This window comes from Brienomyrus brachyistius, chromosome 4, assembly GCF_023856365.1.
Source record: "Brienomyrus brachyistius isolate T26 chromosome 4, BBRACH_0.4, whole genome shotgun sequence".
Taxonomy (NCBI): Eukaryota; Metazoa; Chordata; class Actinopteri; order Osteoglossiformes; family Mormyridae; genus Brienomyrus; species Brienomyrus brachyistius.
In genome coordinates this window covers 399,398-421,341 of record NC_064536.1, presented here as the reverse complement: position 1 = coordinate 421,341, position 21,944 = coordinate 399,398, and the positions used below count along the sequence as shown (strand labels likewise).

At 43.1% G+C, this 21,944-nt stretch overlaps 1 protein-coding gene across 1 annotated transcript in view; it reads left to right on the top strand.

Annotated features, from left to right (window-relative positions):
* The first annotated feature begins 4,971 nt into the window (after positions 1-4,971).
* LOC125740684 (NACHT, LRR and PYD domains-containing protein 3-like) overlaps positions 4,972-21,944 on the top strand; it is a 172,162-nt gene continuing 155,189 nt past the window's right edge. Inside the window, exons 1-7 of the mRNA XM_049012163.1 lie at positions 4,972-4,991; positions 13,588-13,666; positions 14,600-14,873; positions 15,047-15,076; positions 15,600-15,689; positions 16,322-18,089; positions 21,679-21,852. Of these exons, the coding sequence (XP_048868120.1) occupies positions 13,643-13,666; positions 14,600-14,873; positions 15,047-15,076; positions 15,600-15,689; positions 16,322-18,089; positions 21,679-21,852 (2,360 nt within the window). The 5' untranslated portion in view covers positions 4,972-4,991; positions 13,588-13,642. The remainder of the gene's footprint in view (positions 4,992-13,587; positions 13,667-14,599; positions 14,874-15,046; positions 15,077-15,599; positions 15,690-16,321; positions 18,090-21,678; positions 21,853-21,944) is intronic.

Genomic DNA, 21,944 nt, shown 5'->3' with positions numbered 1-21,944 from the left:
CCCATACTCCTGGAGCACTCCCCAAAAGACTCCCTGAGGGACGCGGTTGAATACCTTCTCCAAGTCCACGAAGCACATGTAGACTGGTTGGACAAACTCCCATGAACCCTCCAAAATCCTGCGGAGAGTATAGAGATGGTCCACATTTCCACGGCCAGGGTGAAAACCACATTGCTCCTCCTGAATCCGAGATTCAACAATCCGACGGAGCCTCCTCTCCAGCACCCCCGAATAGACCTTACCGGGGAGGCTGAGGAGTGTGATCCACCTATAGTTGAAACACACCCTCCGGTCCCCCTTGAAATGGGGGACCATCACCTTGATCTGCCAATCCATAGACAACGCCCCCGATGTCCACGCGATGCTGTAGATGTGTGTCAACCAGGACAGCCCTGCAACACCGAGAGCCTTGAGGAACTCCAGATGGATCTCATCCTCCCCCGGGGCCCGGCCATCAAGGAGCTTTTTAACCACCTCAGCGACCTCCACCGCAGAGATAGGTGAGTCCACCCCCAAGTCCCCAGATTCTGCTTCCTCATTGGAAGGTGTGTCAGTGGGATTGAGGAGATTCCTTCCACCGACCCACAACGTCCCAAGCTGAGGTCAGCAGAGCCCCATCCCCACCATTAACAGTGTTGACGTTGCACCGCTTTCCTGCCCTGAGCTGCCAGATGGTGGACCAGAATGTCTTCGAAGCTGTTCGGAAGTCGTTCTCCATGGCCTCGCCAAACTCTTCCCATACCTGATTTTTTGCCTCAGCGGCCGCTGAAGCCACATTCCGCTTGGTCCGCCAGTACTTATCAGCTGCAATCCCACTGACCAAAAAGGTCCAATAGGACTCCTTCTTCAGCTTGACGGCATCCCTCACCACTGGCGGGTTCGGGGATTGCTGCTGCAACAGGCACGAACTACCTTACGGCCACAGCTCTGTTCAGCCGCCTCCACAATGGAGGCGCAGAACATGGCCCATTCAGATTTAATGTCCCCCGCCTCCCCCGGGACATAGGCAAAATTCTGCTGGAGGCATGAGTTGAAGCTCCTCCTGACAGGGGATTCCGCCAGACGTTCCCAGCAGACCCACAGGTCTGCCGTGTCTGGCCGATTTCCTCCCCCACCAGCGGAGCCAAGCCACCACCAGGTGGTGATCAGTTGACAGCTCCGCTCCTCACCTCTCCTGAGTGTCCAATACATGCGGCCACAATTCCGATGACACGACCACAAAGTTGATCGTTGAACTGCGGCCTAGGGTGTCCTGGTGCCCCTGCACATATGGACACCCTTATGCCTGAACATGATGTTCATTATGGACAATCCATGATGAGCACAGAAGTCCAATAACAAAACACCGCTCGGGTTCAGATTGGGGGGGCCGTTCCTCCCAATCACACCCCTCCAGTTCTCACTGTCATTGCCCACGTGAGCATTGAAGTCCCCCAGTAGAACAAGAGCGCTCTCCAACACCCCTTCCAGGGACTCCAAAAAAGGTGGGTATTCTGAACTGCCGTTTGGCGCATAAGCGCAAACAACAGTCAGGACCCGTCCCCCCACCCGAAGGGGCTACCCTCTCGTCTACTACAGTAAACCCCAATGTACAGGCACCCAGTCTGGGGGCAATAAGTATGCCCACGCCCGCTCGGCGCCTCTCCCCGCGGGCAACTCCAGAGTGGAAAAGGGTCCAACCCCCTTCGAGGAGACTGGTTCCAGAGCCCAAGCCGTGTGTCGAGGTGAGCCCGACTATATCTAGTCAGAGCCTCACAGCCTTGCACACCAGTTCAGGCTCCTTCCCCACCATATTCCATGATGGTGATATTCCATGTCCTTAGAGCTAGATTCTGCAGCCGAGGATCAGACCGCCAAGGTCCCCGCCTTCGGCCACTGCCCAACTCACACTGCACCCGACCCCTTTGGCCCCTCCTACAGGTGGTGAGCCCATTGGAAGGGGGACCCACGTGCCTTCTGCGGGCTGTGCCCGACCAGGCCCCATGGGTGCAGGCCTGGTCAGCAGGCGCTCACCATCAAGCTCAACCCGCAGGCCTGGCTCCGGGGGGGGGGGGCAGGTGACCTGCGTCCGGGCAAAGGAAACTGTTGGAGTATGAAAGACGACGCTGCTATGTCTAGCAGCTGCCACCATAGTCTGCGTCAATAGGTTAATTTTGGTACGCACAGAGCCTCCCTACGTGTCCTTGTTTCCCTGCAGTTATTGCTCTCCACAAAACCGTGGATCTTTGCTATTGCTCATCGTAAGGGGTCTAATGAGCTGCATTTTGTCTGGTTCCTCACCCAGGGCCCGTTTGCCTTGGGTGACCCTACCAGGGGCATAAAGCCCTGGGCAACTCAACTCCAGGGATCACTGGAACACGCAAACCCCTCCACCACAATAAGGTGTCGGCTCCAGGAGAGGTGATTATCTGTTTGAATAAAGAAATTCTCCTTTTACAGTTGTCATGTTTTCAGTTTCACCTGACAAAAACTGATTTTTTTTTTATTAATGGAAAGAAAGAATTCTCACAATACCTCAAAATTAAAAACGACTTTGTTTTCTACTCCAGTATGATCACAGATCATTTATTTTTGCTCTACTAACTGCAGTAGGTTTTCAGGGGCTCAAACTGATTTAATGAAAACCAGTGTAAATGTCAGTTGATGGTTCCCAGCTGTATCTGAAGGTGCAGAATACATCGAGCCAGGAATGTAACAAGTGGTATAAGTTTCAGGCGTCGTCGTCTTTCATACTCAGCTGTGTTTTCGTGGCTCAAAGTGTCTAAGCCCTTCAGGTGCTGAAGGCAAATTGCTAAATAGTGCCACATAATATCTTGTCAATGCGTATGTGAGCAGAGTTCCAAGCTGTATTTGAAGGTACAGAATACATTGATCCAGGCAGGTAACAAGTGACATCACTTGTAGACATTATATCCTGTCATCATGAAGTGAGTTTTCAGTGCCTCAAAGCGTTTAACCCCTTGAACTCCTGACTGGAAATCATCACATAATGACAACCAAGGTGTTTGTGAGCTATATTCCCAAGTGGGTTTGAAGGGAAAATCCCTTTAGTTCCTGCCTGAAATCTGTCAAAAAATGTCATTGCTGGGCTCCTGCCTGGAAATCATCACATACTGTTACCCTTATAAGAAGTCAGTTTTGTTTAGATGTAATATTCTGTCATGAGAATGTTTAGGCCCTTGGACTTTTGCTTGGATATGGTCGAGTAATGAAAACCTAAGCAAATACAAAACACAACATAACTTTTAATGGTTAAAGACAAATACAGTGAGGGATGTAAGTTTTTGAACCCTTGCTGAATTCTTAAGTTGACCTATTAATAAAGAACTGGGAAGTCTGTAATTTCACTGGTATGTTTATTTAAACAGGAAAAGATAGATAATTAACAAAATAAGTAAAAAAATCATTATATAACAGTTGCAAACCAATTTGTCATTTATCTAGGGAAATAAGTATTTGATCCCCTACAAGCCAGCAGGAAATTAGGTCAAGTACATGTGCACTAACACAACACAAGTAATACTTAATTAAGTATTAACAGATACCAAGCCATCATTGTCATTTAATAGCACTAATTTGTTAAATAGTATTCTTGGGTCACTAACCTGTCTACGTCTTCAACCTTATCACTCTGGGAAATACCAAAGACACGTCTAAGGACAGCAGAGAAAAGACTGTTGACCTTCACAAAGGTGGAATCGGCTGCATTACCATTAGCAAGCAGCCTGGTGAGAAGGTGACAACTGTTGGTGGAATTATTCATAAATGGAAGAAAGACAAATTAACTTTCAATCTCCCTCGGTCTGGGGCCCCAAGGAAGATTTTATCTCATGCAGCATCACTGATCATAAGAATGGTGAGGGCTGACGCCTGATATACATGGGAGGAGCTCGTTAATGATCCCAAACAGCAGGGACCACAGTCACCAAGAACACCATCGGTAACACATCCTGCCGTTATGGTTTGAAATCCTGCAGTGCTCACAAAGTACCCCTGCTCAAGAGGGCCCATGTTCAGGCCCGTCTGAAGCATGCTAGTGGACACCTGAATAATGTTATGCGGTCAGCTGAGACCAAAATCGAGCTGTTTGGCATCAACTCTACTCGCTGTGTTTGGAGGAAACAGAATGCTGACTAGGAAAACCATGCCTACTGTCAAACACGGAGGTGGAAGCATTATGCTTGGGGGTGTTTTTCTGCCAAGGGTACAGGATGGCTGCACTGCATCGAAGGAAAGATGGACGGGCCATGTACCGTAAAATCTTGGATGAGAACCTCCTCCCTTCCACACCTTCAGCCACCCCTTCAGCGGGTGGGTCTTCCAGTAAGACAACCACCCTAAGCATATGGATAAGGTAACAAAGAAGTGATTCAAGAAGCAACACACTAAGGTCATGGGGGGCCATAGCCAGTCTCCGGACTTTAATCCCTTAGAAAATCTATGGAGGGAATTCAAGCTTCATCTATCCAAGTGACAGCCTAAAAACCTTAAAGATTTGGAGGAGATCTGCAAAGAGGAGTGGATGAAAATTCCTGATGATCTGCACACAATCCTGGTGACCCACTACAAGAAACGTCAGACAGCTGTGCTTGCAAACAATATTTATTCCACCAAGTACTAAAGTATGTGTTCTAAGGGATCAAATACTTATTTCCCTAGATAAATGACAAATTGGTTTGCAACTGTTACATAATGATTTTTACTTGCTTGTTTTGTTAATAATCTATCTTTTGCTGTTTAAATAAGCATACCAGTGAAATTACAGACTTCTCAGTCCTTTATTAATGGTTCAACTTAAGAGTTAAGAGAGAAGTGCTTGGGTGGTACTATACCTTTGCTGGTCAATTTTCTATTATGAGTGCACATCCTTAACCGTTAAGCCAGCACTCTCTCGTAGACGAGATAAGGATAATAAGGAGCCAATTCCAGCCTCCTCACGCAGACGGAGCGAGGAGAAGGTGGAAGTGGAAGAGCAAGATCCGATGGACGAGGTAGGCAGAGGCTCTTTGGTCTCCCGCACTGACCGTAACAGGTCTCACTCCGGAAATCCGATGAAATTTGAGAGCCTGGTATTTAAGTCACATGGATAAAATCCCCAAAAACGGTCCGCCGTGCCACTGAGTCCGCGTTTGACACGAAGCGGATCATTTCCTGTCTGTAAATGAAAGTGAAAGTGGTTTAAAGTTGGACTGGGATAATATAAAGTGATTTTGTATTGTAAGGTAAAATTATAGTTAAGAAATATAACTAATAATAAAATAAACATGAACTTACATGTTACAGGTAATATGGGGAGCTAGATCATTTAGAGCGGGTGCTGTGACTTCGCCCCTTTTGTAGATTTTGGGATCCCCCTCGGTTCATTTCGGGGGGCGGAATTATCGGAACTGGCTGCGGGTGTCTGATCGACAGCAAACACATTTCTCGGAGGGTGAGAGTTCAAATCAGTGAAATCGGGGTGGGGGGTGCAGGATCTTTAATCTCTCCAGTTTGCGTATTAATGAATTACATTCTGACCTCGAAAATACCCAGGGTTTCAACCACTTATTCTTAAAAGAAAAGAGATGCATTAATGCCAAAACTGTACTGTATAGGTACATGCAGTACTTTCAAAGCTACACATAGTTCCATGACAAAAGGTGATCATACTGCCCACAAGATTTTTGGTGGTACTGCATATTGTGTATGCATAGCTTTAATTGCATGCATAGGTGCAAAAACGAAATGTGCAATGAATGCAGTATACACGTGGCAGCATGATGCTTAAGCAAATGCATTGTGAGTGTTGAGTTTAAACCGGCCCTGAGAGCTGACGCCCTTTGCTGGGCAGCTTCTGTAACCGCCCACTCCCCTGTAGATCAGTGGCCCTGGATGTATATCTGCATAGCATGATATGGTACCGCCCACTCCCCTGTAGATCAGTGGCCCTGGATGTATATTTGCATAGCATGATATGCTTTGATTTAACCTATTTATTTTTTTATTCACTGAAGTGGTGTGGAATAGAGCAACAGTATAAAACCCCAGTTATACCAAAGCTCATTGGCTGCTGACATGGTGGGATCTGCTCTTGTGTCTTGATCAGTAGCTGATTCGGAGGCTTTGGTTTGTTCAGGGTGCGTCTTTGTGTGAGGCTCCCTGGTTGGGCCACTAAGGTTCATCTATGGGGGGATGCCATTGATGGAATTAAGGGGATGGAATGACAAACAGGATTCATTAGCCTTTTGAAATGGGCATCCTGGTTCCCTATCCAAGTTAGCCTCATCCCACAAGAAAAATACCCCAAGACCTGTTCATACTAACATTGCTAGACCCCACCCACCAGAGAGAATCCTTCAGGAGTTCTTTGGAGTTACACACCTGTAAGTACTTCTGCAGCACTAAAGGCAAGAAGCCAGTCAGCATACAGCAATGAACTCAGGCAACCTAAAGGATCCTGAAAAATAACTAACAATCAAATGTAGTAGAGACTAATATCTATGGTATACCATCCTTGATCACGCCCCTTATTATTCAGCACCAGGTGCTGGTATTCCCCTTGTTATTTATCATTATATGCAGATACTCCCCTTGTTATTTGGCACTAGGTGCTGGTACTCCCCTTCTTACTAAGTACTATGTGTAGGTACTCCCCTTGTTCTTCAGCACCAATTGCCGGTACTCCCCTTGTCATTCAGTACCATGTACCAGTACTCCCCTTGTTATTCAGTACTATGTGCAGGTATTCCCCATTGTTATTCAGTACTATATGCAGGTATTCCCCATTGTTACTCAGTACTACATGCAGGTACTGTCCTTGTTATTCAGCACCAGGTGCAGGTACTCCCCTTGTTACTCAGTACTACGTGCAGGTGCAGCCCTTCTTATTCAGCACCAGGTGCTGGTACTCCCCTTGTTATTTAGTATTACATGACAGTATTCCCCTTGTTGTTCATTTGTAGGTGTCAGTACGCTCAGCATATAGTGTGAAGTGCCATTGCAAAGAGCTGCTGTACTGAGTACCTGTGAGTACTGACCCATTTCAAGTACTGAATGCATTTATAGAAAAATGTATAATTTCATTATCCAAAGTGCCCATTGAATACTGGAGGAACATGTAAGTATAAATAATAGGGGTGGGTATTGGCAAGAACCTCATGATACAATACGTATCATGATGCATGGGTCACGATACAATTATATCACGATATATTATGATATTCTACAGCAGAGGTCTCCAACTCCGATCCTGGAGAGCTACCGTCCAGTAGGTTTTCTATCCTACCCCGCTTCTGATGAGCCACACCTGCTCTCAGGTAAATACCAGGAACAGCTCATCATAAGCCAAATGGGACAGAAAACCTACTGGACAGTAGCTCCCCAGGACCGGAGCTAGCGACCCCTGTTCTACAGTTCACTGAAAATGTAAAAACAGAGCTGAAATGCAAATTGCTGTGTATGATCTGGGTGGTCTTACTGAATCACATTCCATTAATAATTCAGCCAAAACAACATAACTCAATTGAATTTTAACTTTACCAAACACCAAAAACATTAAGAATAAGTGCATAAGATTGAAAATAAAAAATGAAAGTGCCAGTCAGTTATCTAAGGCTGGTGTGGTGCTTGTAGAGGACTGAGCTGAAATGTAAATATCTACAAAATAAAGCGCATATACACACAGACATCCTCAGTGAACAGACTGACATAGGAGGGGAAAATACTGTGCATATTAACTGCTCTTATAAAGAAAATAAAGTCAGTGAGTATGACGTTAATTAACATACTATAAACCAACTCAAATGTTATTTGCTTGTATTCACTATACTTTGATAATTAACATGGATACATAAAAACAACATGCATACAATGGCAGACCTACACTGAATTCAAATTTTTGTTAGGGTATAGAATTTGATGCAGATGGTCTGGTGTAAGTGCACGCCTCTGAGCTGTAATAATATCCGCTGCGGTAGAGCAAACTCGCTAAGGGGAGACACTAGTCCCTGGGATACACAGGTATCTCTTTGCAATGTGCGACAAGAGAGGATACTGGCTTTGATGCGCTTTCCACCAGTCCAGTGGATGGACAGTGAGAGACAGGGGAGCTTGCTCTCTGTATTTCGCCATCTCCTCCTTTGCCTGGTCCTCTGCAGTTTTTAACTTTCTTTGCCGAACCTGTGGCAGAGAAGGGCAACACAATAAATCAGTATCAGTAACGTCACAATAAAACATCATTCTAAATCCATTATTTTACAGCATCAGGCACTGAGTGACTTTGTCCGACAGCCTTCCATCACAGGCTGCTAGTGATTTGCAATTTTTTAAAGCAAACAACACGTCTTTCAGGGATGTTTATGATGAAACATTATGGTAATTCTTTTTTCCAGGGACCTTTAAAGTAATATCAAACTCATGTTTGACCAAGCAGGTCAGCTAGAGAGCAAGAATGCCTTGATCTCTTTGATGTTACTGCAGAGATATCTTCTTGCTGAGGACCATGGTTGCCGTCCATGTCTTTTTCTGGCAGCACCATCACTTTCTGCCTCTACAATCGCAACTCCTGTCTCACTCCAGAGACGGATTACGGACCGGGCCAGCGGGGCCGCTGCCCAGGGGCCCTTGGGGTGCAGGGGGCCCGTGGGGCCCCTAGCCCAAAACAATTTGCAAAGCTTATCAACAATGTATTTTCGTTTGTCTATTTTAGAGGGCCTACATTCTTTGATCCTCTGCTTACAAGGGCCCCTGACCCTATAGGGAGGGCGTTTGGCTGCCAAGGGCCCTTGAATTGTGGTGGTTGTGGTGGTGGTGCTGGTGGGGGGGCCTCGCGAACGTTTTGCCCAGGGGCCACACAACCCATAATCCGTCCCTGTCTCACTCTGCTGTGAAACAGCAATGCATCAATATCAGCTTTAGAGAATTAGTAAATATAAAATTAGTAAATACAAAATCCAAATGCCAGTTGAATTAAATTTACCAGACTTGTCATATCTGACTATCATTCACCAGTATGTATGATTTTTAAATATGGATGATTTTTAAATGAATAGAAATTTAAAATGTTTATAGAGCGTAAAATATTGTTTACAGTAGTTAAATATTTTAGTTTATGGCATTGTCTATCTTATCTGTAGTGCCCTTTTGCTCCTTGCATACGTTTCTTGGCGCTGGTCCTCTGTAAGATGGGGCAGGACTTTAAACCTTGAATCTACAGCGGAGGCCACATAAAAAGTCTCTTGTTTGTCCAGGTGCCTTTTTTTAAGATACTGGCATATGGCAGATTTTATTTCCTTTGTGAAGCTGGAATTATGTGGGCTGTCTTGTAGATCATGGATCAGTTGGACATGGAGCGAAGCTAAAACTGATAGTGTTGGAGTGGTCTCTTCTGGCATAACGAGTATAGCTACCTTCATGGCAGTGACAATTTCTTCAGCAGCTGTTACGTCTGACTCGCGGAGTATGCATGTCTCCTTCTCCGTCTTCCTCACTTCAGCTGAGAAGAGGGCGGCATGGATTGCTGGCCGTTGTTCTAAAAAGCGCTCCAGCATGTCATGTGCACCATTCCACCTGCTAACAATGGCAGTGAGCAATTTGTGTTGAGGCAAGTACAGCAACTTTTGTTTTTCACGGAGTTCATGGCTGGCTGTAGTGCTGTGTTTGAAAAAGCTGCTTATTCTTCTAACCCTTCCCAGCAATCGGGCGACTAATGGTAGCTTTAGCGCGCGCTGCGAAGTTAAATTCAGTGCGTGAGCAAAGCATTTAAAATGTGGCATATCGGCAAGCTACGCTGCAATGGTCATGTTTGACGCATTGTCTGTGACTATGGCAGGGTCCTTGCTTTTTATGCCCCATTCCTCCACTGCCCCATTCAACACCTCGGCGACGTTACCGCCAGTATAACTCTTATACATTGACGTAGTCTTTTCGGCATAACAGGTCCTCATTAATGTGGTGCGACGTGAACCGGCAAGATTCAGTGCGACGGTAAGATTCAGTGGCTCGCGAAGTCAGGCAATCGTACGTATCGAGCGTACTTTGTCTTTTTGTGTCGATGTTGCTGTACTGTATCTGGATGGTGGCTCAAATGAGCTCGTAAATTGGTTGCGTTACCTTAATATTTTACAGAAGTGTGTCGCAGCTTGCAAATTGCATTTCCTTTATCCAAATCCATACTACCTAGTTTATTTTTAAAACCGAAGTGTGCCCACACGTCGGCTTTATATGTTGAAGTTGTTGTTGATATTATTATTATTATTATTATTATTGTAGTCTGTTAACCGTAGTCTGTGACAAATACAGCCCTCCAGGGCATATAGTTGGAAAAGTGCTTAAAAGTGCTTATGTCAATGGATACACTTTTTTTGACTAAATCACGGTTTCTTTCTTTTTTTAAAAATCCCAAAATAAGTAAATAAAAAAATCAAATTAATAAACTAAGGCTTGCATGTGCAGCTTTAAATTTATTTATTTTTTAATGAAAATTATCATGTCAACATTCTCAGGTAGAAGCAAATTCACAATGTCCCCAGCAGTTGAAAAATCCCTTTCACTAGGAACAGATATGTCTTTGGTAGAGATGAAAGCAGTGGGTACAACTTAGCATTCTCCTTCCACCACCTGAGTGGGCAGCCTTTGCTGAAAATAGACGTTTCACTTCCGTATTTATTAATTTCCGCCTCAATCCCATTCATGGAATCAAACAGTGCTGTTCCTGCTCGTTTACTGAAAGTCCCTCGAAGAAGATCTTCCAATGCTGTCTTCTTGGGAGGAGGTTGTACAGTGGCTCAGCTTCTTCTGTGTCTGCCTGGTTAGCAGGTCGCTGTGCTGAAGGTGTGGGGACATTGGTACCTGCTCCTCCCTCATCTGTTTCCCTCACAGTGAAGTTGGTCTACATATAAAGTAGTATGAGTAAATTGGTAGTAAGTCAGGAGTGGCATGACAAAACCGACATCTGGAAGAAATTTAGGAAAAAAATATAGGCCACAAACTAAGATACTAAAAATCCATATGTGAACATTCAGAGAAAGTGCATCTGAGAAAATAAGTGTATATACATTAAACAATAAAAAATAAAAATAATTGCAACCCCAATTCCAAAAAAGTTGGGATGTTGTGCAAATTGCAAATAAAAACAGAATGCAATGATTTGGAAATCTCATAAATCCGTATTTTTTTCATAGCAAAACATAGAAAACATATCAAATGTTTAAACTGAGAAAATGTATCATTTTAAGGAAAAAATAAGAATTCTGAATGTCATGGTAGCAACATGTCTCAAAAATGTTTATGTCATGTTTACCACTGTGTGGCATCTCCTCTTCTTTTAACAGCAGTCTGTAAATGTCTGGGCACTGAGGAGATCAGTTGTTTGAGTTTTGGGAGAGGAATGTTGTCCCATTCTTGTCTGATACAGGATTCTAGTCGCTCAATTGTCTTAGGTCGTAATATTCGTTTTATGATGCACCATGTTCTCAGTGGGTGAAAGATCTGGACCGCTGGCAGGCCAGTTCAGTACCCAGACCCTTCTTCTACGAGTCCATCATGTTGTAATTGATGCAGTGTGTGGTTTGCCATTGTCATGTTGGAAAATGCAAGGTCTTCCCCGAAAGAGATGTCATTTGGATGGGAGCGTATATTGTTCTAGAACCTGGATATACCTTTCAGCATTGATGGTGCCTTTCCAGATATGCAAGCTGCCAATGACATATGTACTAATGCACCCCCATACCATCAGAAATGCTGGCTTTAGAACTGAGTGCAGATAACACACTGGGTGGTCCTTCTCCTCTTTAGCCTGGATGATACGGCATCCCTGGTTTCCAAAAAGAGTTTCAAATTTAGATCCATCTTACCACAGAACAGTTTTCCACTTTTAAATGAGCTTTAACCCAGAGAAGACATCAATGATTCTGGATCATGTTCAAATACGGCTTCTTCTTTGAATGATACATTTTTAACTGGCTGCGTCGAACGCACCCACAGACAAATACAGGAGCAGGAGGGAAGGAGACGCGCGCGCCAAAATGAATGACTGCAGGAAACACAGTAAAATTTGGATACATTTCAATTACATTCATAATACAAAGGCAGAGTGTAGAGTGTGCAAGGTTAAAATCTCATATCGAACAGGCTCTACAAATAACCTAAATTGGCACTTCAGAACTGTACATCCATCAGTGCAGTGGGAAGTGGGAAAAAAAAGTCAAGCAAGTGAACCTGCTACTAAGGAAAGTGACACTTTGTCTACTGCAACTGTTGAAAGTGCCAGTTTGTCAATGTCTACACAGTCATCCAGTACAGCACCACAACCTCCTAGACCTACAACCTAGAGCTCTGTGAGACAGTTTGTCACTGTCTACACCGTCATCCAGTACAGTGTGATATAAAATTCTTGATTATGCTAATCAGTAATCAATAATGGAATAGAGATGATTATGCAAAATGCATTACCTAATCAGTAATTAACAATTGAGTTTATAATGTGTTGTTGATTTACCTATAATGATTGAAACAATATAACCTCACTTGAATCAATCTGATGTATCAAGCACAATGTACTAATGCAAGCTTGCTTACTGTAAGTAAAGGGATTTATATTTTCTATGAAGGAACTAACGTTTGCCATAATGCAGCTTGCTCAGCAAGGGCCCGGGTCAGCATGACCTGGAAGTGAGATAAAAGTAATTGGGTAATTGGATAAATTTAACTCGACTCAGTATGAAACCGCAAAGGAATTTCTGTGCTGATAAGCCTCAATAAGCAGAAGTGCCTGGTGTCTACAGACACCTGATCCTTTTCTTTGAACTGTCTGATGACTGCATTTTTGGCTATAAGAGATGTATGCACTTGTTGTTCGAGGAGCAGAACACGAGATGCAAGATTGCTGAGTGTCTGTTCCCTTCGAGCTCATCGAATAATAAAGTTCTGTCAAACACTTAAACATCGGACTTCGAGAAATTTCTTCCACAACAGCACCGCAACCACCTAGACCTACAACCTAGAGCTCTATGAGACAGTTTGTGCAAAAAGCTATGACTCCAGTAAAACAGAAAACAATTGATGAGGAAATGATTGCATGTGATTTCCAACCATGGTAATTCATTTCACTAATAATTTGACATTATTTTTTGATAATAAATTCATTTAAGCACTAAAAAAATCTGAAGAGCCATTTGGGAGCTGAAAGAGCCGGCTCTTTTAAGTGAGCCAAGCCATAAGAACCGGCTCTCTTAAAAGAGCCGGAATTCCCATCACTATTGTGATTACCGGAAAGCCAAAATGCTGCCACACCGCCGATTTAAAAATGGGCTGTGCGTCCTCATTTTCAAATTCGCTCGCCATTTCACGTTCTGTCAAAACCACGTACGACGTTGACGTGAAGTACTCCTAAAATAGCTATTCATTTTCTTCATCAGCCGGTTTAAATCGTCATACTGATTTTTACTGATACTGATTTTTAACCGATTCGCGATTAATCATTTAATGCCTATAAGTGAACATCTCTGTCTGTGATTAAAAAATGTCCTGTGGGCTATGTTTGAAAGATATTACAGCTGGTAAACTGACTTTTGAATATAAAACTAACATTACCTTTGGTTTTTATTACAGAGTCAGACTGCGATACACAGGAACTGGTTTCTTTACAGCCATAATCATCTAAGCGATGGCTCATCATTCCCATGGAGAGGTTTGGCTACAACGTTTCAGCATAATGATGTTGTCTGTAAAAACCTGACACTGAAAGGCAGGAGAGCATAAGCTGAGTAACTAAATTCAGATGAAATTTCCTGAAAATAGCAGACAAAAAGCTCACTCTCCGCAGTGCTCTTCCTCAGGCTACTTCCTTACCATACCGCACTGCACCAAATGTTACAGACGTACTGTAACAGAACAGAATAACTTAGCAGACAAAAAGCTCACTCTCTGCAGTGCTCTTCCTCAGGCTACTTCCTTACCATACCGCACTGCACCAAATGTTACAGACGTACTGTAACAGAACAGAATAACTTAGCAGACAAAAAGCTCACTCTCCACAGTGCTCTTCCTCAGGCTACTTCCTTACCATACCGCACTGCACCAAATGTTACAGACTCACTGTAGCAAAACAGAATAACTTAGCAGACAACTAAGCTCACGCTGCACAGTGCTCTTCCTCAAGGTACATTCCTACCATACTGCACTACACAAAATGTTATAGAAATATTGTAACAGAACATCGTAACTTCATATAAAATAAGTATAATTATATTGGATGCTGTCTTAAAATGACATATTTAATCTACATTGTTTTTGACCTTATTGTTTTAATGTGATCTGTTGGGTCTTAAACTATTAGACTCTTACTATAGACTCTTGCTGTCTATCTTTGACAGGTCTGTCTTTTAAAAGAGATTTTAGCAATCAGTGAGATTAACCTGGTGAAAGATTTAATAATAATGCAGAAAATATACGCACACTTGTGCTTCTCATACTAATGAAAGAATCACAGCAGGTGTCTCCTGCAGACATATAAGACTGTGAGCAGGAAACCTGCCTTCTGTTAACGGAAAGGTCAGTGCATGTGTGGGAGTGACATGTACGGGTTTGTGAGTCTCATGGACTCATCTCCGACACCCTGCAGACCCAGACCTCGCTCGCCGACCTCTTGGAGGACTACCTGGAGGAGCTCGATGATGAAGAGCTGAAGATGTTTAAATGGAAACTGAGTTGCACAAAATATAAAGAGTTAAAACCCCTTCCCAGGGGTCTGGTGAAGGGCCTGGATAGAACAGACCTTGCCGACAAGATGATAAGTTCCTACTGTGAAGTCGATGCTCTCAATGTCATGCTTGAAATCCTGAAGAATATGAACATGAATGATCTTGTTCAGAGACTGAATGAAGACCTGCAGAAGGGTAATCATATATTTAACCTTGCTTGTTTTTTTGTCTAAATTGTAAGCTTTTTAATATCTTGAAAAAATAAAATATTGCGTAGCATTATATGGTAAATATTGATGTTTGTTAGATACTGATGCCGAAGACAGAAATGAATCTAAAATTCTTCCTTCTTTCCGGTCCCCGAGCAGGAAGTGAGCTGGGTGACATATTGGAGCAGAGTAAGAGCTGGATGCTGTTCTGTATTTACACTTTGCTTTTATAGCCCACACTTCCTTTTTATATACTGTTATCATGTCTGTGGGGGGGGGGGGGGCAGGGACATATATAAATGCTGCAGGAATGGATCCCAACATGCCCATGTAAAGTGAATGCACCTTGGACTCAGTAGTGAAAGGCGCTATATGAAAATACATTGAATTGAACCCTGTACATCAGGGAAGCCCAAGGCATAGGCAGTACAGGAAAATGCCGGGGGGGGGGGGGGGGAGATCCATTCCAAAGGGGTAGAAAGGGGAGGGGGGAAATAAAATTTTTGACTTTTACTATATTGATTTACTACAATTTTACTCTATTATTTCGAAATAATAAAAAGCTTATTTTATAAGCAAGCCTTATTATATAAGGAATATTTATTTGCTTTGCCTGGCGCCCCCCCCCCCCCCCCCCCGTATCACACACTGTAAGTGACATTGATATGATAGATAAGCGTGTGATACGATTAATGGTATCTAATTCAAACAGACACTATCATGGCAGAAAGACTAAAGCCTACTGGTGCCCAGGAAGGAAAAGGAGGAAGAGGAGAGGAGGAAAAACAGGAAAAAGACAGAGGTAATTACCACTAATCAGAGTAATTACCGTGTTACTGTCTGTGGTCCGTAAGGGCAGAGTGTTACTAGAAAATTTCACTTTTCTTCAGGCAGAGGGCGCCAGTGGTGATGCTCTCCTAGGGCTCCAGATCAGCTAGGACCGGAACTGCTGTACAGATATCCGGGGCTTCAGTAAAAATATGTAGGATGTGAAATTTAAAGCTTAATTTTAACACAATTAAATTCTAGAAAGTGTTTGTTTATGTGTGTACTGGGGGGGGGGGGGGAGAGATTATGTATACCAACAAAAATGCCCGGTTATTTTAATGGAGCGGGGGCCTTTTCTCGGGTCCCCTGAAACATCCTTCAATGCAATCAAAAAACTAAAAATGCCAAAAGTCTCATATTTTGATTGGTACAGTAGCCTGTGGTTAAGGTTAGTGCTGGGTAGGGGTTAGGGTTACACATTGAATGAGGTTTTGCCAGCCAGCTGTAATTTCTCTTGCTGTTTACTTTGTGTTTAGAAATTTACAAACTTCTGTGAATGCTATCGAAAAAACTGAAAATGCTAAAAGTCTCATATTTTGATTGGAAACTTGGTTTTTGATCACTGGTCAGGATCATCTTGGAAATTTTCCTCTCATTTTTCTTCAGGGGAGCTCATGTCCAGCACGATGAAATGTAACCTGAAGCAGAAATGTGAGCGTGTATTTGAAGGGAAAGCTAAGGGAGGACAGCCAACACTTCTCAATGAGATTTACACAGAACTCTACATAACTGAAGGTGGGACTGGAGAAGTCAATGATGAACATGAAGTGAGACAGATTGAAACAGCATCCAAGAAAAGGCAAACAGAAGATACTACAGTCAAGTGCAATGATATATTTAAACCCTTATGTGGGCATGAGACACCTATCAGAACTGTACTCACTAAAGGGGTGGCAGGTATCGGGAAAACAGTCTCTGTGCAGAAATTTATTCTCGACTGGGCAGAAGGAAACGCAAACCAGGATGTTCACTTCATATTTGCTCTTCCTTTCCGGGACCTGAATTTGATTAAGGATGAATACAGTCTGATTGAACTGCTTCACCGCTTTGTCCCAGAACTAAAATCACTTGAATCCACTGAGCTGTTTAGGTACAAAGTCTTGTTCATCTTTGATGGTCTGGATGAGTGTCGCCTTCCTCTGGATTTTCAGAACAATGAGAGCTGGTTTGATGTAACAAAGAAAATGTCACTTGATGTGCTGTTTACTAACCTCATTATTGGAAATCTCCTTCCATCTGCTCTCCTCTGGATAACCTCCCGGCCAGCAGCAGCCAATCAGATACCTCCTGAGTGCCTCCACCGGGTGACAGAGATACGAGGGTTCAGTGATGCCCAGAAGGAGGAGTATTTCAGGAGGAGATTCAGTGATCAGAGCCTGGCCAGCAGGATTATCACACATGTGAAATCATCAAGGAGCCTCTTCATCATGTGCCACATACCTGTGTTCTGCTGGATTTCAGCCACTGTGCTTAAGAGGCTTTTTAGTGAGACTGACAGGGGAGAAATTCCAGGGACTCTGACTGAAATGTACACACACTTCCTGATCTTTCAGTCCAGTTTAAAACATGAGAAGTATATGAAAAACGATGAAATCAAGCTTAAGGAATACAACAAGGAATTCCTTTTGAAACTTGGTAAATTGGCTTTTGACAACCTTGAGAAAGGCAATCTCATATTTTATGAGCAAGATCTGACAGAGAATGGCATTGATGTCACTGAAGTTTCAGTTTACTCTGGAGTGTGCACAGAAGTCTTTAAAGAGGAATATGGGTTGTATGAGGAGAAGGTGTACTGCTTTGTGCATCTGAGCATCCAGGAGTATCTCGCTGCTTTATATGTGTTTCTGTCAAACTCATCAGCTGACCTGCTAAAGACTGCAGTGGATCAGGCCTTAAAGAGCAAGAATGGACACTTGGACCTCTACCTCCGCTTCCTCCTGGGCCTCTCAACAGACTCCAGTAAGACTCTGTTACAAAGGCTACTGGGACAGACAAGAATCAGCTCACATACCACATTAATAAGATTCTTAAAATGGCTACTTGGACAGACAGGAATCAGCTCTCATAACGTAAGGAAAACAGCCAAATACATCAGGGAGAAAATACAGGAGAATTTATCTCCAGAAAGGACCATAAATCTGTTCCACTGTCTGACTGAACTGGGTGACAATTCTTTAGTAGAGGAGGTACATAGATACCTTCATTCAGGGCATCTTTCAGCAGAAGACCTCTCACCTGCACAGTACTCAGCTCTGGCCTTTGTGATGCTGATGTCAGATGAGGAGCTGGATGTGTTTGATCTGAAGAAATACATCAGATCAGATCAAGAGCACTGGAGGCTGCTGCCTGTGGTCAAGAACTCCAGGAGGGCTCTGTAAGTGATGTGGGGATGGGAAATCATGTCTGGTCTGGCAGTAATACATGAATATTGTTTGAAATGTCTGATCCATCCATCCATTTTCTAAACCGCTTATCTTACTCGGTCATGGGGTGTCCGGAGCCTATCCCGGAAGCAATGGGCACAAGGCAGGGAACTACCTAGGATGGGGGTCCAGCCCATCACAGGGCACACTCACACACCATTCACTCACACATGCATACCTACAGGCAATTTAGCAACTCCAATTAGCCTCAGCATGTTTTTGGGGGGAAACCGGAGTACCCGGAGGAAACCCCACGACGACATGGGGAGAACATGCAAACTCCACACACATGTAACCCTGGCAGAGATTCAGAGGGTCTGAGGCAACAGTGCTAACCACTGCACCACCATGCCGCCCCTGAAATGTCTGAAGAATATTATTATTTCGATAATCTCGGCTACAGCTGTTTCTATAGCAGTAGCTAATCTGGATCACAGACTTTATAATGACTGAAGGTAGTGATGTAATAACAAATAAAAAAGTGAGGTTTCCGTTCCCATCCAGTCTGCCTTCTGATCACAGGCACAGCATCCTAACCTGCTATAGAAACAGTGAGGGCTCTTTATCCACAGGGTGTATAAGTGGTATGTGAGTGTTATTGTCAGCAGGCGTGTTCATGTGGTGGAGCCCAGAGCTGGGAGCTTCTGTATGACTGCTGTCTCTGGCTGCTCACTGGCGGCCTCTGCTGGCCACAGCTGCTCCTGGTTGAGGAGCGAATGGAACATAATACAGACGCTCCTCTACTTACGAACTTTCAACTTACAAACTTTCAGACATACAAACAAAGAGGGACTGTAAGTCCAAATTATGTTCATTGGGCTCCCATTTCCTGTCTGCAGCACCAATTGCAGTGCTAATTCTGCCCTGTTCAACTTCTAGCTGCTACTCCCGCCGCACAGCAGCGTAGCGTGCGTACTCCCAGCATCCTAGTTCTTTGTTATTACGTATACCCTTACAATGATGTTGAATAACCACTTACGAACATTTCAAGTTATGAACGGCCGTTTGGAACGTATGTCATTCGTAAGTAGAGGACTGTCTGTATCTTTATTGTTACAGTACATGTACAAAGAAACTGTGTGTTTTCCCACCAATAACAACACCTCCAGTCGGGCTGTTATATATTAACATTGTTTAATGTATATAATGAAAATATACCATTTATTTCCCCTGTGGATTAATCATGAGGCTGGATTTATTTTTTCACCATGACAGTCTGGAAGCCAGATTTTATATTGACTGAAGTTAGTGATGTAGTAAACTGACAGGTTTTCTATGACCGTCCTTTGTGTGACAAACTGCCAAGAGCCAGAATTTCACAGAATGTTCGAACTCTGTGCCTGTGAGTAGAAGGTCACTGGTTCAGATCTCCTGGCCGGCAGAGTGATGTCATCACTGGGCCCTTGAGCAAATCCCTTAATGCCAATAACTGCAGGGGTGCTGGATGCTGGCCGACCCTGTGCTGTGACCCCAAACTTCCTCTCACCTGTGTGTGTCTGTGTGTCTCATGGAGTATAATGGGAGGTGAAAAGACAATTTCCCCATGGGGATAAATGAAGTATCACTGTTCATAAATATGTCTTTTAAATGAATGTTCCTTTTAAAAGCATATCTGAAAGGATTGGTAGTCCTGCAATTAGGGTATTGGTGATGTTATAAGTTCCCAGGTAGAGCAATACAGAAAAAATGATTTCACTGACAGGATCAGGAATTCAGGTGTCATTTAAAAAGCATAAACTCCTCTGGACATCATTCAAATCCCACATAAACACTCACACACACACATATATATCCCAGGCAGGAACCAAACCTGACACCCTAGATGGTCGGCTGTAGTGCTGATCATTGAGTCACAGCGCTGCTCAGAGCTTTATGGAAATACTTATGCAGATATTAAAGAGTCTCAGGGTAACTGGCCCTTTAAGGAACTGAACCCGACACCCTAGATGGTCGGCTGTAGTACTGATCACTGAGCCACAGTGCTGCTCAGAGCTTTATGGAAATACTTATGCAGATATTAAAGAGTCTCAGGGTAACTGGCCCTTTAAGGAACTGAACCCGACACCCTAGATGGTCGGCTGTAGTGCTGATCACTGAGTCACAGCGCTGCTCAGAGCTTTATGGAAATACTTATGCAGATATTACAGAGTCTCAGTCTCAGCCCTTTAAGATCATTAAATAGCGATGCATTAAAAATCTTGGAGTTGAATACAGAGTTTCATGGACATTGAAACAACAGAATAACTGATATATATTAATTAAACTGTGACTGAGTAGATTTTAGAGCATATTCACACTCATGCCCTCATTCAAACCGGCTCTGGAAGATAATGCAATATAACACATATAGAATGTAGCACTTTATACCCCAATGTGAGGTACAATTGTACACATCTGAGACTTGCTTTCTTTTAAATTTCGAGTGTAATGAGCTATTTATTATACAATTCACCAAAAACATATAAATATTTAATGCCATGTATAAAATCAAACGACCATCCTTGAAATAATAACCATTCAAGTAATAAACAAAAGGATTCGCAGAATGACCATACGAATTATAGCTCGAAAAATAAATAAGTAAATAAATAAATAGGTAACAACGAAAATTGCATACGTGTATGCAAATGTCGGTTCAGTTGATAATAAAGTAACACCAACAAAATTAGCGAAATTCAGCACACGGGTGATTATTGGAAAAGATAAAGAAAAAATAGAAACAAAATCATATCTGGAAGTAGGTCCGTATGTCATATCCAGTGATGCTTTGGGATCTATCGGGACTGACTCGCTATCCAACTGGGGTACAATGTTCCAGAACAACAACCAAAAAAACAATTGGAGTTATCAAAAACGGACAAAAAGGGGATTACAACTATAAGGTAAGCGACCTTCTAACCGCAATGTAATCTTCAAATTAAAGTAAAAAAAAAGAAAAAGTTTTGTTCAATCACTATGTTGGGTTCTCCTGTAAGAAGTGCCTGTCTGTGCCTCCACCATCCAAAGCTAGAGCAGAGAAAGGGGATTGTATTTAAAAAAACTCACGTCCTTTTTTGATAAAACGGGATATGACATTAAACCGAGGATCGTATACTTTTCTCTGTACGTGAAAATAATTTTTGAAAATAATGAAAAACTATTTTGATAACCAAAATACACAGTAAACTCACAGGAGATCCTGTGTTGTTCCAACAGCTGCTCATCTGAGTAGATTGATCCAGTTCCTGAATATTCTGCACACAAAACCTTTCAGGATATTTGTGCTTTGAATTGAAAATGTTCAATGTATTGTTCATGACAGGGAATATGATGACCATCAGAGGACTGGCCAGCATTAAAAATGTACCATATTTAATCACTTTTCCTACTGTGGTGATTTAATTTTGTGTTGTGTTTAGCCACTAATTCTCTTTGAACTGTATTCTCTGCCTCTTATTAGGCTGAAAAGAAGTTTGATTGGATATTTCGTATCACTGTGATTACTGATGTGTAGGATATATACTGGTCTCTGTGTGTATAATAACACTGCTCCTTTTGCAGGCTGAACCGCTGTGATCTCACAGAGAAATGCTGTGAGGTGCTGGCTTCAGCTCTCAGATCAAACTCCTCACCCCTGAGAGAGCTGGACCTGAGTGACAATGACCTGCAGGATTCAGGAGTGAAGCTGCTCTCTGCTGGGCTGGGGGAATTACAATGTAAACTGGAGATACTAGGGTCAGTATTACTAGGTATCCCACACTGTAAACTGGTGATACTGATGTCAGTCATATTTGTCCCGTCAAATAGTAAACTGGTATTTCATGATG